Source organism: Notolepis coatsorum, assembly GCF_963971535.1.
Source record: "Notolepis coatsorum genome assembly, chromosome: 5".
In the NCBI taxonomy this organism is placed as follows: Eukaryota; Metazoa; Chordata; class Actinopteri; order Aulopiformes; family Paralepididae; genus Notolepis; species Notolepis coatsorum.
Genome location: NC_140169.1, coordinates 21,941,423 through 21,960,514, shown reverse-complemented (window position 1 = coordinate 21,960,514; position 19,092 = coordinate 21,941,423). Strand labels below are relative to the sequence as shown.

General features: G+C 47.3%; 1 protein-coding gene across 1 annotated transcript in view; it reads right to left on the bottom strand.

The window, feature by feature from the left end:
• Positions 1 to 19,092, bottom strand: part of pde1a (phosphodiesterase 1A, calmodulin-dependent) — a gene marked incomplete at both ends in the record, with an annotated part of 257,482 nt that overhangs the window by 73,374 nt on the left and 165,016 nt on the right. The window contains one exon of the mRNA XM_084314037.1: positions 18,553 to 18,678. Within this exon, the coding sequence (XP_084170163.1) occupies positions 18,553 to 18,678 (126 nt within the window). The remainder of the gene's footprint in view (positions 1 to 18,552; positions 18,679 to 19,092) is intronic.

Below are 19,092 nucleotides of genomic sequence, written 5' to 3'. Positions count from 1 at the left end.
TCTTTGAAGATAGGGTTTTTATTTAATTTCTTTTTTAGGCCGAGGACTCTTTGCTCAGCAAGGTGGCGGTTGTTGGGCATGACAACGTTGTCCTCTCTAAAAGGCAATGGCAAGCAGTAATGTCCATTCTTTAGTTCGGCTGAAGTATTGACAATCTGCATGAACTTGAGGTCTTCTATGGACATTTCTGGCTTGTCTGCTGTTGATTTCTCATTGAAGTCATGGTTGTATTGTTCAACCAACAATTCCTCTATCTGAGCAATGGAAATGCGGTTGGCTGTGACCGTGGGGCAGCCAATCCCACCGTCACCGCCTTCTCTCAACGGTCCGCTAACAACCCATCCCAACAGGGTTTTAACAGCGTAAGGTCCTTTACCCCTGCTGTTTATCACTTCCCATGGCTCCATTGCGTCTGGAGTGTTAGTTCCTATCAACAACTCCACGTCAGCGTCAATAGCAGGAATTTCCACAGTGTTTAAATATGGCCAAGCATACAAGTCCTTCTGTCGCGGGATGTTAGATCGAGTCACAGGCATCTTGTGTTGGGTGTACACATCAGGCAATTCAATGTAGGTGTCACTGTTTAGTGCTGCAACCTCTAGTAACCTCAAGGTACTGCAGGAATCTAGTGCTCCTTCCTGTCAAGTTGAGCTTCCTCATGAGTTGCTCAGAGCAGAAAGTGGATGAACTGCCGGGGTCTAAGAATGCATAGGTTTCTAAGACTGTGTTGCCTTTCTTTGCCTTGATTTTGACAGGTACAATAGACAAGACGCAATTTTGTGCTCCGGCCCCTATGTGGCCACAAGTTTTGGGAGTGGTGACTTGACTCATTCCGTTTTCATCTCGTGTGCCATCTTGTCGTGATCTTAGTTCTTGCCATTCCCTTTCATGAATATGGAGAATGGTAGGATGTCTTAGGTTACATATTTTACAAAACAACCTACTATGGCACTGTGAACTTATGTGCCCGACATGTAAGCATCCAAAGCAAGCACCCTTTCTTTTTAGAAAGTCTATTTTCTCACCATGCCGCTTCTTCTCCATTTTAGAACATGTTTCCACACTGTGACCCTCTTCACATAGCAGGCAGGATTCTCTTATTGGTTTGTCTCTCTCCTCTTGATTGTCAAGCTCAACGGGTGCCACAAAGGTAGCAAAACTGCTTCCTCTCTCCTGCAGGCGTCCTTGTGAAGATTTGTTTCCAATCTTTAACTTTGACATTGAGACAACAGTGTCTAGAATGTCCCCGTACAGTGGGTCAGATGCGATAGACACTTGTCTTTCAATGAAGGTGACAAGTCTCAAGCGAACGCCGGTGGTCTCGCGAGAGGTTAAGCGTTGGGCCGTGACGTCAGAGGAGTCACTCCAAGCTGTACTGGAAAGCACAGACTGGAGTGTATTCCGTGATAACACAGCCAATATTAACGAATACACCGAAACGGTGATTGACTATGTCTGTACTCAGGTAGAAGAAACAATCCCCTCCACCAAAATTAAAATCTACCCAAATCAAAAGCCCTGGGTAGACAAATCCGTCCGTGAGGCTCTGAAAGTGCGCACATCAGCATACAACACCGGGCTGGTGACAGGCAACATGGAAGAACACAAGATGGCAAGATACAACGTCAGGAGAGCAGTAATAGAGGCAAAACGGCGTTACAGGGATAAAGTTGAACTTCAGTTTGAACAGGCTGACTCTAGAGGCATGTGGCAGGGCCTCAGAACAATGACAGACTACAAAGGAACCCCCCTCAAACTGAACAGTGACATCTCCTTAGCAAATGATCTCAATTCCTTCTATGCGAGGTTTGAGGCTGTGAATAACAACACCAGCCTACAAACCACGGCAATGGGGGGGGGGGGGGGTCTGCTGATGGAGACTCAGTATTCAGGGTAACAGAGCATGAGGTGAGACGGATCTTTAAAAAAGTGAATATCAGGAAGGCAGCAGGACCGGACGGCATCCCCGGCCGCGTCCTAAAAGTCTGTGCCGACCAACTGGCCCCGGTATTCACTGACATCTTCAACCTGTCCTTGGAACAGGCTGTCATCCCCACCTGTCTGAAGAAGTCCACCATCATCCCTGTACCCAAAAAATCTACGCCCGCTTGCCTCAACGACTACCGCCCTGTAGCCCTCACCTCCATAGCCATGAAGTGCTTTGAGAAGCTAGTGAAGGGCTACATCTGTTCCTCCCTCCCCATCAACCTGGACCCTCTGCAATTTGCATATCGCCCCAACAGGTCCACGGAGGACGCCATAGCCCATGTGCTGCACACAGCAGCATCACATCTGGACAAGAGGCAGGGGAACTATGTGAGAATGCTGTTCATCGACTACAGCTCAGCATTCAATACCATAGTCCCCTCCAAACTCATAGCCAAGCTCAGGGACCTGGGCTTGAACTATGACCTGTGCCAGTGGGTCTTGGACTTCCTGACGGGCAGACCCCAGGTGGTAAGAGCCGGCAACTGCACCTCCTCATCCATCACGCTCAACATAGGGGCCCCCCAGGGCTGTGTTCTGAGCCCCCTCCTCTACTCCCTGTACACACATGACTGCGTAGCACAGCGGAACAACAACACCATCATCAAATTTGCTGATGACACAGTAGTGGTGGGCCTGATCTCTGCCAACGACGAAAGGGCCTACCTGGAAGAGGTAGAGAACCTGTCACAGTGGTGTCAGGAGAACTGCCTCTCCCTGAACGTCAGCAAAACAAAAGAGATGATTGTGGACTTCAGGAGGTCGGGGGTCAAGGACTACAGCCCCCTCAGCATCGACGGGGCACCGGTTGAGAGAGTGAACAGTTTCAAGTACCTCGGAGCCCACATATCCGAGGACTTGACATGGACCACACACATTGACAGTGTTGTGAAGAAGGCACGACAACGCCTCTACTTCCTCAGGCGCCTAAGGAAGTTCCAAGTCAGTCAGAAGATCCTTAGGAACTTCTACTCATGTACAATAGAGAGCATCCTGACCGGCAACATCACCTCTTGGTTTGGGAATAGCACTGCACAAGACCGTAGCAGACTACAAAGAGTGACACGTTCAGCCGAACGCACAATTGGAGGGGGGCTTCCCACCCTCCAGAACATTTACATCAAGCGGTGCAAGGGGAAGGCTAAGAGAATTATTAAGGACTCGAGCCACCCGAACAACTGCCTCTTTGAACTGCTGCGGTCAGGCAAGCGATACCGGAGTCTTAAGGCGAGCACAGAAAGACTCAGAAGAAGCTTCTATCCCCAGGCCATCAGGCTGCTAAACGAACAATAATCGCTAAACGAACAATAATCACTATGCAACAACCATCAAATGCACACAGCACACACACCCACACGCACACACTCACTCAAACAAACAACACACTGCAGCACCCACTCTCCACACTTTAGATCACACAAACACACTTTATATTTATTGATAAAGGATTTGCACTACAACTCGTACACCTACTGTGAATGGTACCTAAATTGCACCTCGTCCCATTTCTCCATTTCTGCCTCGCACTATATAGTATTGTATATTAGTACACTGCACAGTATTGTATATTGTATGGTAACTACGTCTATTCTGCATCGAACATTGTACATATGTCTAAACTGAACACTGTGACCTCTTTTTTTTACTTCTAATTTTACTATGTTTTTATTTCATACTTATCTTGTCTTGCACAGTCTCTGGAGCGCAACAGTAAGAAGCATTTTGTACAAAAGTATTCTGTACTTCTGTATGACAACTATTAAAGAAACTTGAAACTTCACTGAAACCTGCTTGACGATGGTGTCTCTCCTGGTATTCAAAAGCAATGTTTCTCCATCTGTCCCTGAGTTTGTAAGGTAGCTTCATAATTATTGCCCATAGGTTTGATGGCATGTTCATCTCAGACATATAGCTGATGTCTTCCATGGCATTACAACAGATGCGTAGAAACAACGAAAATGCTTGATATCCTCTGATTTTATAGGTACCCATCCAAACGCTCTCTCCATATATGCAGTGGCTATTTTCTGCTCATTTCCAAAACGTTCATGCAGAAGAGTTCTTGCCTTGTGATACCCCCTGTCGGATGGCATATGTTGACAGCTCTTTACCAGCTCTTTAGGTTGCCCTCTAGTGTACTGCTCCAGGTAGTACAAGCAGTCTACACTATTAACAGCCTTTCCTTCCACTCCATGTTCAAAGGCTCTAATGAATGTGTTGTATTCAAAAGGGTTTCCATCAAAGATTGGTATATCCCTGGGGGGTAGTGATAAGGAAACTTGCTGTTGCACAAGTAATGCTGTAATGTCATTTTGCTTCTGCATGATCGTGAAGATATTGCCTTGATCCTCACTGCTTTGACTGGGTTGCTGCGGTGAACATACAGCAGGAGGTAGGTGTTGAGATCGCTGTGGCATGCTTGCAGTGAAGGCACTTGGGTTTGTTTTGGTTCCGTGAGAACTGATTTCCTTGTGCCGAGTGGCTACAGTACTGGGCTGCTTATATAGCTTTTGGTGTGATTGAGTTGGTCTTGCAGGTTTGCTGCCTCCTGTTGGTGGAAATCTGTATTGCTGTGTTGAATCCATTGGCTGTGCATCAATTGCCATTGCAGGTTCACTCCCTCTTGTTGGTGGATAGCTGACATGACAATCCGACATTGATGGAATGAATTGTACAGCAGAGGGGTTGAGAACAGCCTTTTCTTTTGATGCATAAGAGTTCATTCCATCTGTAACTCTGCTTTCAATGTCAGACCCTCTGTCCTGAGAACATTTACCTTAGCTGTCTGAGCAGCAATTTGACTTTGTATTTGAAGCAATTGTCTTTTTTTCCTTATTTGTGCCTCCTGGGCTTCCATTTGTGCTTGCTGGGCTTCCATTTGTGCTTTTAATTGTACCTCCTGAGCTTCCATTTCATGACTTTCTTTTAACGCCATTTCCAATACCACGAGTGCCGCCACCTCGGCCTGTGCCAAGATGGATGCAGAAATGTTTGATGACATTGAGTGTCGGGTAGAACTACCACGTGACACCCTTGATTTACCCGTATTGGAAACACTGTCATCTGGCCCAATACTATTCACCTCCTCGTTTTCATTTGACACAAAGTTGAAGTTTGAACCATCATTATCAAGACCCTCGTTTGTATAGGACACAGCATTGTTATTTGAACCGTTGTTATTCAGAACCTCATTTGTACTCGAAACAGCATTGTTCTTTGTGTCAACCACACCCTCAGTTGCATTGGGCACATCATTGAATTCGTAATCATTGTCATCAACTTGTGTGGGCATGCACTGCTCCCTATTAGCACACACCCATTTCTCCATTTTGTCAATGATTTGATTAACATTGTGCAGGTGACCTTGAAACCATTCTGTTTGTTTAGACATTTCGTCGTCGGGTAATAGAGGTTTTAGTGATTCATGTACCCGTGTAGTTTCACCAACCAACTTCCACAGTGTGTCGTGCTTAATTTGCATGACGGAAATATTTTCATTTGAGCACATCATTTGATCCAACTCTTTAGCTATTTTACACAATTGTTTCAGTCCAAAGTTCCTTTCTTTATGCAACAACATGATCTTTGTTTCCAAAGCTTTAAATGTGGGCTTAGAAAGCCTTTTGCCAAGTTCATTGTCTGTTTCATCTTGATTGACAGCTGCCTCCATTTCAACGTTAATTTCCTGATTCCCCACGCTACTCATGTCTACAATGTCAAGCAATAGGCGGAGGTTTTATATAGAATTCTTGGTAGGATTTGCCTTTATCCATTTGCGCGAGGCGACTCCTTCCACAACTTTATTCCATTCATTCATGAATCCGTCTCACCGTAACTTCTTTGATGTGCTGTTCCGCGTTGTTGATATCGTGGTTGAATCGGCAGAAACGTCAATGAAAAGGGGCGCTGTTCCTTGACTCCTTCCGTATCTGTCCGTCTTCGAAAACAATCTTGTTTAGAAGCGTATCTTTTTACTTGTGTAAGGGCAACCTAACAAGAAATGTTGCCAGTGAGGGAATACTGGGTGAAGCTCTTTCCTACGCGTGATGCTTGTTGATAATAAAATGATGTCTTCTCCTTGGTCACTGTTGAGAGTGTTTTATTACTACTTGCGGTGTGGACAAATATAAGCATACAAAATAAACACAAAAATTTACTCAATGTAACTGAAAACAAACAAACGAGCACGGTAAAAAGATAGTGTGGCTTCCCTGTGATAATTACCCAAATTCCCTGCCGCTGCACACCTGTGAACCCATACATATAGACTGCACCTAAGCGCACATGAGCCCCGCCTCCTGAGCCCACTGCCTGCTAATTGGTCAACACTTTCATGATGACACGGTGCCTTCATACAGTAACATAAAGGCAGAAAATCATTAAATTGGCTACAACAGATATGTTTGCATTGGTTCATACTAAAAATAACACATTTTCTCAATCCGATTTTGTGTTTTGTGTTGTACATTATGCAGTATATACAGTATTATACAATATGAAAACTAACTGTCAGGTCATATATGTGAGGCTGTGCTGAAAAAAAAAGATACCAAACATACCATGGTAAAACATTTTAAAATGGGAATTATACAATTTAAATCAAAATTAGCCAAAACATTGAAATATCCCAGGACCTAGGCTTTTCATGTACAAATAATGAGGAGGTTGGCAGGACGCTCCGGGAGCCACACAGTGGGAAACAACTTATTTCTACAATGGTGCCATATGCACTGCACGATAACACAACACAACAAATGCAATAGAGTGGGCCCACACTGAAACAAAATACTTTATAAGTGCCGGCATTACCAAAATAATAAAGTTGGGGCGCCCTTAGTCACTGGTGCACGTGCCAGCTCAAAGTACCTTATCCTCTTCCTCCTTAGAGGGCATGCTCTCGAAAAAGAGAATGTTTGCCGATAATGTTCCAGGGCGCTTGGAACGCTAACAGTACCTGGTGTGAGTGTACCAACCGAGTGCTGGCCTGCTCCCGCAACGAATGTCTGTGACGCGAGTTGGCCGTTGAACGGTCCCGTGGTTGTCACCTGTGATAGCAAGGGGGCTGGCTGGGCTGACGTTAGGCAGGCGAATCGCTGGACTGGCGGTCGGCTAGGAGAATGCTGGAAGCGGGTGCAGTCCGGATACGTCTGCTGCGGTGTCTGCTCCGGGGCTGGAAGACGGTGGAGCGACGCGTGAGCTAACTGGGCTAGCAGGCCTATACTTGAAGCTAAGCTCTGGTCAGTGTGACCAAACTATTCTTCCGACTATACGTTCTAAACGCTGCTCGCGGCGGGTCCACGGTGCAGTCCGGCTGTCGAACATCTTCTTCTTGGATCAACGTGCCTTAATCACTATACTGGGAAGCTAAACTTTCGCATACGACGTTACTTTCCCACCCCGTGGCAGGAGTCGTATTTCACGTGTCCTTGTGATGATGAGCTCTTAGTCCACACGTCCGCTTGCTTCTCTGGAAATTGACGAAGAGAGCATCCTGTGTAGCGTCATGTCCCACTACTGAATGTCAATATTAGAGTATGAAGAATCAAAACGGGTCATCCAGTTACACAGCGTTATCATAAAAACAGTTAGAGCACAATGAATACAGTTAGGCACATTGAATTACGGTTGTACATATTCACGTATCTAAACATACATAATAATTTTTTTAAAGTTATATTATATAAATTATAAAACGTTTTTTTTCTTTTTTTTACAGCTACTGTTTTATATATACTGTTTTTTAGTAATAACTAGAAAGTAATGGTATTTATTCAACAACAGGTGATTGTATAGATTAGTATTAGTATCATTAATTGACAACTAAGCTCAATGAGTTCACCCACGGAATGGTTGTTGGTACATTGGTTCCGCACGGACATTACACATTGTTGCGCACTTCCTATCCAGAAGGCTCCGTTTAGCTTAGCTACTGTAGCCGAGGCTCTGTTGTGATTTTTAATGCAAATAAATATTCAACATTCTCTTTTGAGACTCCACCTCAGACTCTTATCATTTGGCACTAAAAGCTAAACATTGTCACCGGTATGGCTGTCCGCAACATGTCATTAATTGTGTGGGAGAGGTCGATCAGTTAGCCACATTAGCATGAGCTAGATTAGCCACTAGCTAACGCGAGCTAGATGGAAATACAAACAATGTAACGTTACTGGTGAAAAAGTGATTTACCTTGGAATACTCCTTTGCCAACTTGCTGTACTTTGCTTGCAGGTCTGCAGCTGGATTATGAATAGTCCCAATTTTAGCCAAGGTAACGTTAAAGCTAAAACTAACTTTTCAAATAGCTCTTCAGCTAATGCTAATAACGGAGCTCCCCGTCACACTGCTCTACTCGGGACGATGGCATTAAGAAAAGTTATAATTATTTTGTCTCGTCTTGTTTTAGTCAACAATATCATGACAAACTAATTACATAATCCAACAACGGTATATTTTTTTAATGATTCATTACGGCGAAATCAATACTTCCATGGTTAACTGGAGCTTAGTATTGCTGCCTGGCTGAGGGGCGTGTTGCGGCTCGCGAGCATGCGCCCGCTCGGCCAATCAGAGCAACGCGGAAGGGTTTGTTGCTTGCCGAAAGTATTCACGCAAACTAAACACTCATACCGCACGGGATATCTTAGGGGCTGTCTACACAAGCGCTGGGTTTAATGTAACCGCAATTGTATGTGCGCAGTTGCACTGTTCGCCCACACACAACCAGGGTTTTTCTACACTGCAACCGCGGTCATTGAAAACCGGAGTCCAGGGTGAAGTTTTGCACACATCCCGGTTACAGTGGGTGCGTGTGGGCATAGCAACCGAGGTTATTCCCAGTGTTTACAGCAGAGCTGTCGCAATTATTTCCCATGTTTACGGCAGACTGTCGCAAACAATAGCAAGTTAGCAACCAAGCGTGGGGTAGAGAGATTAGAGCAGAGCCAGCTACACCAGTGTTTACAGCAGAGCTTTCCCAAGTAGCGTTATATGAAAATTATTGTAACAAACTTTTGTTTGAAACGTATCATCTGTGTTGAAGAGTGTTGTGATCGACTGATGTCTGTTGTCGCATTCCTGACCTGACGCTCAGCGTAAACCTGTAGCTGCAGCTAAACTAAACTCATGTGTTGTCAAGTTATTGTTATAAGGAACCCAGTCCAGACTGCATCCCCTTAACAATTGTTTGTATTGAGCCGTATTATTGTACCTGTAACTGAGGGGTACAATTCCCTGACTGTATTGATAAGTATGGTATCATTAAACCACTACCGCTTTATGTACTTTAATTACTGGCCATACAGTACATGATATATAAATATGATGAACACTTCCCACAATGAATCGGTTCCACACAACGTTGTAATTAAGTATTTATTGCAGCAAAAGGTACATAATATACTTCTCTATTTTACTTTGGATGCGCTTATAAGGCAAAGGAATGTGCGTAGGCAAATCAATAATGAATGTCCATTCTCTGGTTACGCAGGAGGTAATTATACAACCTGAATCTTAGGGAATTATATCTATGGTACACTAGTAATATATAGCGGGAGATACTGGAAGGGTCCCCCCGGTTGTAAGCCAGCAGGGGTAGAGGATCTGTCGGTAGTAGAGAGTCTGGTCAACGATGACTAAGGAGACTCCAAGTACAGGAGACGGTGCAATAGTCTCTTGATCCACAGACGAATACAGCTGTTCTCCGTAGACTGTAGCTCCACAGTGAAGAAAGCTAGCCGGCCTCAGGCTCTCTGAGGCGCAGACTCGACGTGGCTCCTCACAGGGTAAATCCCACACGTGTAGGCGTCGGCGATTCTCCGCTCCATAAATCACAGGACCAAAACAAATATAATCCAGCCGCAAAGGGCTATGTAGTCGTCGGGTAGATTAATCCAGTGTACATGTCCACACGGTTCTCGTCTAGGTCTCCTCGGGTGAAAGCGCCATGAAAGCAGCCCAGCCTGGATAAGCACTCTAGCTGATACGAGGAAGCGTTGGTGATGCTGGTCACTGTAGAACTTTAGCCGCACGATACACTATACACAAATAGACTATTACTGACTTAATAGAAATATGTCGCACTCGACGGTATAGCGCCAAACTCTGACAATTCAGTTATTAATTCGCACGCGGTCTCAATGCTCTTATTTGGGGCCAAACAGGCCATACTTCACCGCACGGAGTATCGTGGGTGAGGCTTCAACTTATTGGGTAACTCTACTTCTGTATTCACCTGCGCCATATTTATATGCACGGCGAACAATCTAGTGCCAACCTCATTTCTGTCTCGTATCCCTGGGCAAGGCCGGGCATGTACAGACATGTCTTGACGGTGGCCTTGAACCTGACTCTGGAGGCATGGCCCTGGCGCCTGTGGACCGCTGTCCAATAGGAGAATGAAATATTATGGTCTGTACTAGGCTAAAGGGATATTCCGTGTATATGTACAAGGAATATACAAGGGATATCAAACGATATACAAATACTATGCAATATATATCAATCAATAAATATATATATTCGGTTTAATCTGATCCTTTGTAACAGCCGCCTCCTAATTAGTCCCACCTAATTAGCTAAGCAGAGACAGATTAACCGCACTGTCCACTACTCAATGTCTGTTGTGAGGGGTCGGGCAGTTCACAAAGTCATGGGGTCATGGTCGTCATCGATAGTATCGGGGAGCCTTGGCAGTTCTATTAGCCTCGCCACGGGTCGGGTGTAGATCCGTCCTTGGACGAGCACTTCGGCTGCTCGGACCTTTCCGTCGGCACCGGTGATCACTTTGCTTACGCGGCCAGCCGGCCACATAGCTCGGGGTAGTGACTGGTCGATAATCATGACGACTGTTCCTTCTGTCAAATTGTCTCTCTCTTTCACCCATTTCTGGCGGGTCTGTAGAGACGGTAGATAGTGGAGTAGGAAGCTGTTCCAAAACTTGTCAGCCAATACTTGACTGTACCTCCACATTCTTTGGCCGTTCGCTTCTTCAGGCCTGTACATTGTCTGTGGTAGCGCGGGGTCCAGCCGCCCCATCAAGAGTGTGTTGGGGGTGACTGGGTCGACATCTGCTACATCACTTGAGACGTAACCGAGGGGCTTTGAGTTCAATACTCCCTCGATCTCCGTGAGGACTGTCATTAGGACTTCTTCCGCCACGGTCTGGGCCCCAAGCACGGCGTACAGGGCTGTCTTTATTGAACGTACTTCTCGTTCCCAAGTTCCACCGAAGTGAGGTGCGTTCGGGGGATTAAACTGGAAGTCAATCTGGGATGGAGCGAGGTGGGTCTTAAGTTCTGGGCCCATAGCTTGAAAGCTCTCTCTCAGCTCTCTTTCTCCGCCTTTGAAGTTTGTCCCGTGATCAGACAATAATATAGACGGTTTACCTTTCCGCAATGTGAATCTTCGGAAGGCCATAAGGAATGAGTCTGTGCTCATGGTTGGAAGGAGTTCTATATGCATCGCTCGGGTGGTCATGCATTTGAATACAATACCCCACCGCTTCTCGGTTCCTCTTCCTTTCTTTATATACAGCGGGCCGAAACAGTCCATACCGGTGGAGTGAAAAGGCTTGTCGCCGAGTCGGAGGCGACAGGGAGGTAGGTCAGCCATCCGGGGTATACTGGGCTGCGCTCGCCACTTACGACAGTCTAGACAGGTTCGCTGGAAGCGCCGCACTGCTTCTCTCCCTTGCAGTATCCAATAACGACGTCTGATCTCCGCGAAGACTCTCTCTGCCCCGGCGTGATGCACATCCTCGTCGTATTTCTTTATGATCAGCTCTGTGACCTTGTGTCGGCTGTTTAAGACTATCGGGTACTTGACGTCATCCGGTAAGTCTGGAGCTCTCCGCAGACGACCACCCACTCTGATGAGACCATGGGCGTCGCTCTCGGGGGCTAGGTGGAGCAGTCTGCTGTCTGATGGGACGGGCTTTGCTCCCTGTAGACAGTCTAGCTCATCGGGGAACGAGTCTCTCTGGGCTCGTTGTAGTAGAAGAAGTTCTGCTTCTTCGTAGTCAGCTGCTGTAATGTCAGTAGTGAGCTGAACCTCTGGGTGGTGCCACAGGAATGTCTTTAGCTGCGCACTCTCTAGGGTGAGGCAATCGTCTATGTCGGGGTCTGTGGAGACGAGTGTGTTCAATCCACAGAACATAGATTTCTTGTTTTCGGCCTCCTCTTTACTCGCTTCCCGTGGGGTGGGTGTAGGCCACTCTTCTTCCGGGAGCTTGAGGAACTCTGGCCCGTCACTGTATAGGTTGTGACGGGTGAGGTCATCCAGGGACATTCCCCGGGTGATGACGTCAGCTGGGTTGTGTTTTGTGTCCACATACCTCCAGCTTGCTACTTCTGTTAAATCTTGAATCTCTGTGACTCTGACTCCCACGAAGACCTTGTATCTGCACGAATCAGACCGGATCCATGTGAGTACTGTCGTGGAGTCTGACCACAAGATTGTTCTTTGCACCGGAATGGTGAGTTCACATTGGATTAACATGGCGAGTTGCGCTCCTGCTAGGGCTGCGCAGAGCTCTAGACGCGGGATAGATTGTTGCTTTCGTGGGGCTATTCTTGAGCGAGCCAGGATGAAAGCAGTATGTATTTCTCCTCCCTCCTCTCGGGCACGCAAGTAGGCCACCGAACCGTAGGCTACTTCGGAGGCGTCGCTGAAGACGTGCAGGTCCATCTGGCACGTCTCCGGCCTCACTGTGGGTGGGAAGTAGCTGCGGCGTATGTTGACACCTGGGTTCCGTCTCCCACTCTCTCCATGTGGATGCAAGGTGTTCGGGTATGGGGTCGTCCCAGCCCTGGTCCTTGTCCCATAACGCTCTTACAATCATCTTTGCCCTGGTGGTGTAAGGTAGAATACATCCCAACGGGTCATATTGTCTGGCGAGTGTTCTGTGTACACTCCGTCTGGTGGTCGGTAGTGCAGTCGACCTTCCCTGCTCCTTGGTCAGGGGTGTGTGTTTATAATGGAGCGAGTCTGTTTTGAAGCGCCAGACTAGTCCTAATGTCATTTCTTGGGCTTCTCCTGGGATGGTCGCCATCCAGGTCTCGCTGCTTGCTGCCTTGTCCTCGGGGGAGAGGCTGCGCAATACTTGCGGGTCGCTGCTGGCCCACTGCCTGAGATCAAAGCCGCCTTTGATCAGGGAGGCGCGGAGCTTGAGTAGAAGGGCCTCGGCTTCTTCTGGCGTCGAGACGCTTTGCAGACAGTTGTCCACGTAGAAACTATTTCCTACACTTTTTCGGACCTCTTCATCAGCTGCTGGGTCCTCTGCGACGTGCTTTTGCAGTGCAAACGTAGCACAGCATGGGCTGCATGTGGTTCCGAAAGGGAGGACTTCCCATTGATAGATGGCTGGTTGCTCATCCCCGTTCCTCTCTCTCCATAGGAACCGCAGCAGGGGCTTGTCCTCCTCCACTAGTCTCACCTGCAGGAACATCCCTTTGATGTCGCCGCTGATGGCCACCTTGTCTTGGCGGAAACGTAGTAACACGCCTAGTAGAGAGGGGCCGAGTGTTGGGCCGGGCAAGAGCTCTTTATTCAGATTTTGTGATCCGATCTGGTAGCTGCAGTTGAACACAATACGATCCTTGCCGTTGTGGTGGACTTTGTGGTGCGGCACGTACCATGATTCGGTCGTCTGATCGGCCTCTTTAATGTCAATTTTCTTTATGTGTCCCGCTGTGATTAGCTTGTTAATCTCAGCGCGGTACACCGTCTCTTGAGCGGGGTCTCTGGCTAGGCGCCGCTCTGTGTTCAATAGATACCGCTCCGTCGCTTCTTTTGGGGCGTGGAAGGTAGGCATACCCTCTCGCCTCAGGAGTGGAGTTGCGTATCTCATCACTCCGTTGACTTTGACTCTCTTTGTCCCCTGCTCGAGGAGGGCTATAGCGTAAATGTCTTCCTTGGAACGAATGTCTTTCTTTTCGTTCTTAAAGGGCATTGTCTCTAGTGTCCATAGCCTCTCGACATGCTGTAGGAGGGTGGTGTCTTCTTCTGTCACTCTGGAGTGGAGGCAGTTAGTGGCTGCTGTTCGGTTAAGAGACTTAGCGAGGGGGCCTTGTAATGTCCATCCTAGGCGGGTCTCGACTGCTGCAGGACAGCCTCTGGGCCCTGTGTGGACCCGGTCAATCGGGACGATGAGGTCTGCATGGTCGGAGCCTATCAGCAGGGTCGGGGTGGCACCGTCTATGAGCGGTATAGGTAGTTGACGCAGGTGCACATATTTATCCATCAGCTTGGCGATGGGGTAGGTGTACTGCGACAGGCCTATTTCTTGGCTGGTGAAAGCATTAGTAATCCTATACCGTCTCTCTGGCTGCCCGCTTGCTGCGATAGTGAAGGAGACATTCTCGCCCTTTATCGTCTTTAGATCTCTTCTTATTGTCCGAATCGTCATCTGGTTTTCGCTCCCCCGCAGCCCACATCTCTTGTATTACGTAGTCCCATATGCGTCCATATCTTTGGTCGAGTGCTGCTAGAGCCGCTGTGTATGGGGTAGTAGAGGTGGCATAGGCCAGCGCTATATTGTGCGCTCGGGGCACCTTGAGGTGCTTCAGTAGGATAGCATACTTGTACGGTTCATCAGCTACATCGGACATCATTGTCTCTAAGCACATTCGTAGCTCCGTGTACTGTGCTCTGTTCTCATGGGTGAAGTCCGGAAACGTCGGTGTGCCAATGTATGATGCCATGGATGGCTGGCACATCGGTGAGCGTTGGAAGAGAGGCCTCCTAGGCGAGTCTCCTCTTACGCCTCTTGGTGGGCTGGTACCTGCTGGGTACCATGGCCCGCGTATCCAGGTGCTGTTCCTCGGGGCTGGTCGTGCGTCAAGCTCACCCGTGAATTGAGTCGGGGGTCTGTAGCGCAGAGCCGCGGGGGTAGAGCCTGGGCTGTACTGGACCTCCTGGTCCTGTGGAGTACTGTGCTGCTGTCGGGCTTGACTCTCCTCCTCTCCCTCTTCTTCTTCCTCTGGCAGGTCCTCTAGATCCTGTAGTCGTCTATTTAGCCTCTCCGCGGTGTAGACCGTTTCTTCCTTGTAGCTGGGTCTCACTTGGACCGGTCGGGGAAGGGGTTCGGAGGGGGTATAGGCTCTCTCTGGTGGTCGGGCTCAGGGTCGCTTGATCGGGTAGGGGAGGGTGCCCTTGACCCCTGTCTTGACGAGGCCCTGGAACCCCGTGCGGAGGGAAGGGGTGTTGCCCTGGTGATCAACTGCTCCATTATCTGCGCTTGTAATCGGTCGCGCTCGGCTTCGCGCTTGGTGAGAGCGAGGTCGCGCTCTGCTTCTCTTTGGGCACCGGCAGCGGCGCGCTGGGCTTCGGAGGCGGCGCGCTGGGCTTCGGCCCGGTCCCTTACCATATTCTCTTCCGTCTGAAGGCGTCTAATCTCTAGACGTATACGATCTTCGTCGCTCCGTTGCTGCGCCTGAAGGCGTTCTCTTTCCATGGAAGAATGTTCGCGCTCACTAAGCGTCTGTGCTTGGAGTCGATCGCGCTCTGTTGAGGCTGCTAGGCTGGCGAGGAATGCCTGTGCCAGCATCTTGTCCGCCTCGCTGGGGGAAGACGCTGGTTGAGGTGATCCGCTCCTGGCAGTACTCGTTGGAGATCTGTTCTCCTGTGGCGAGTCCTGGAGATCCATCTCCGGGGTGCTCTCCTCTTCTTGTAGCGGGTAGAGTTCCATCCCTGGAGGGCTGTCTTTATCCTGGAGCTCTCCGGGGACTACTTCTTCGGTCTTGGCGGGGGGTAAAGTCATGTCGGGTCCCTCCTGGTCCCTACCGTGAGCTTGGTCAGTTACGTTAGAACCCACTAGGGCCTCTATTGGCGGGGTAGCCTGGTCGATAGGGTCGGACATAATTTTACTATCTACTTTTTCCGCGTTTACCGTCTGTAGAAAGCTAGGTAGTATATTGGCAACGTAATCCTCTAAGTACTGAGGTGTCTGCCGTCTACGCTGCGGGCGATCTACTTTAGGAGAACCGTTTGTGGAGTGTTCATCATAGGCCATGTCAATATTAATACCACTATATTAATATTACACTAGTTACCCTCCGGCTCAAAGGACCAATTGTAACTGAGGGGTACAATTCCCTGACTGTATTGATAAGTATGGTATCATTAAACCACTACCGCTTTATGTACTTTAATTACTGGCCATACAGTACATGATATATAAATATGATGAACACTTCCCACAATGAATCGGTTCCACACAACGTTGTAATTAAGTATTTATTGCAGCAAAAGGTACATAATATACTTCTCTATTTTACTTTGGATGCGCTTATAAGGCAAAGGAATGTGCGTAGGCAAATCAATAATGAATGTCCATTCTCTGGTTACGCAGGAGGTAATTATACAACCTGAATCTTAGGGAATTATATCTATGGTACACTAGTAATATATAGCGGGAGATACTGGAAGGGTCCCCCCGGTTGTAAGCCAGCAGGGGTAGAGGATCTGTCAGTAGTAGAGAGTCTGGTCAACGATGACTAAGGAGACTCCAAGTACAGGAGACGGTGCAATAGTCTCTTGATCCACAGACGAATACAGCTGTTCTCCGTAGATTGTAGCTCCACAGTGAAGAAAGCTAGCCGGCCTCAGGCTCTCTGAGGCGCAGACTCGACGTGGCTCCTCACAGGGTAAATCCCACACGTGTAGGCGTCGGCGATTCTCCGCTCCATAAATCACAGGACCAAAACAAATATAATCCAGCCGCAAAGGGCTATGTAGTCGTCGGGTAGATTAATCCAGTGTACATGTCCACACGGTTCTCGTCTAGGTCTCCTCGGGTGAAAGCGCCATGAAAGCAGCCCAGCCTGGATAAGCACTCTAGCTGATACGAGGAAGCGTTGGTGATGCTGGTCACTGTAGAACTTTAGCCGCACGATACACTATACACAAATAGACTATTACTGACTTAATAGAAATATGTCGCACTCGACGGTATAGCGCCAAACTCTGACAATTCAGTTATTAATTCGCACGCGGTCTCAATGCTCTTATTTGGGGCCAAACAGGCCATACTTCACCGCACGGAGTATCGTGGGTGAGGCTTCAACTTATTGGGTAACTCTACTTCTGTATTCACCTGCGCCATATTTATATGCACGGCGAACAATCTAGTGCCAACCTCATTTCTGTCTCGTATCCCTGGGCAAGGCCGGGCATGTACAGACATGTCTTGACGGTGGCCTTGAACCTGACTCTGGAGGCATGGCCCTGGCGCCTGTGGACCGCTGTCCAATAGGAGAATGAAATATTATGGTCTGTACTAGGCTAAAGGGATATTCCGTGTATATGTACAAGGAATATACAAGGGATATCAAACGATATACAAATACTATGCAATATATATCAATCAATAAATATATATATTCGGTTTAATCTGATCCTTTGTAACAGTACCCATTCTGCAATGTGTTAAATAACGTTTGCATCCATTCATTCTACTAGCGTTAACGTTACCACATTATTACGTTAGCATGTAAGCTAACAAAATCGCCGATGCTAGCCTCAGCTAGCCTCGATGCTAACTATACATAGAGAATGCCATTCACATTAGCATGTAGCTAACAACACCGGAGATCTTTTTGTGAGACTAAACTATCCGCTCTTGGTGGTAAATTGTGTTGATGTTGGTTTTGTTTCATCAACAAATGAGAGGCAGAACACACAGTGAATGTATCCGTTTGTTTATTGCACTTTTATTGCACTTTCTTTGCTGAAAAATAAATGCTACGTTGGCTAAATGGCTAACGCGAGGTATTTAAAGATGGTGACTTTGTTGTTTTTAAGCAGGAAGTGTTTTCTGATTGGTTGAAATGGCCTTCATGTCTGAACAACATCGCCACCTACTGCTTTGGTATTGTACTACATGCATATGACTTCACTCGGTGCAGGGTTTAAACCAGTCGTGTGGACAGAGTTGAATTTTTTTGAATAATAAAAAAAAAACTGTTATCGTGTGGACAGGGCCTTATTTCACACAAAGCAGGAGGGTGGGCTGGGTGTTCCCAACTTTGAATGGACTTACGTTGCCACAAGGCTCAGCCATCTTCCTTCTAAATGGTTGCCATGCTTACAAAGGGCTTTACATTTGTAGACACGACAGAATTGTGGACTTGATATCGAAAGATATCGGATCTACCCTTGGGTCCTCTCACTGTACACGCACTTTACTGTTAAGCCCAGCATGTTTGGCCTGTGTGATAATGATTCAGAGGTGTTCTGTAATATCTCAGCCAACACCCCTGACGTTGTGGTGGTTAATGAGAGTAGTAGAGAGGTGTTTATTCTAGAGGTTGGCTGTACCTTAGTGTTTATGTCCTTAATGTACTTTGTATTTATGTGGACATAAATAAAACATCTAAAAAGTGTGTGTGTGTGTGTGTGTGTGTGTGTGTGTGTGTGTGTGTGTGTGTGTGTGTGTGTGTGTGTGTGTGTGTGTGTGTGTGTGTGTGTGTGTGTGTGTGTGTGTGTGTGTGTGTGTGTGTGTGCGTGCGTGCGTGCGTGCGTGCGTGCGTGCGTGCGTGCGTGCGTGCGTGTGTGTGTCTGTGTGTGTACCTCCAGTCATCCTTGTTGAGGTTGATCAGAATGTTCATGTCTTCTTCAGCCATCAGCCTGTAGGCGGCACTGACGTGGTGGTTCTCCAAAACTGACCTATCATTATAGAATATAGCCACCTCCGACCTGACAGACAGGGGAAAGAGCCAATCACAAACTATAGCCTTCACACAACAACTAACCACCGATCTAACTAACTAATTAACTACCGATCTACCGATCTAACTAACTAACTAACTTACTAACTAACTAACTAACTAACTAACTAACTAACTAACTAACTAACTAACTAACTAACTAACTAACTAACTAACTAACTAACTAACTAACTAACTAACTAACTAACTAACTAACTAACTAACTAACTAACTAACTAACATGTATGTGTGTCTCAGAGGGAGGGTTAGGGGTTAGGGGTCAGGGGTTACAGGGCAGGGGTCGGACAGTCCCTGACTACAATAGAAATAGAACAGTCTCACTCTGCAGAAATATGCAAATATGTTATAGAATTTTAAAAAGCATCTCTCATCCCATCTCTGC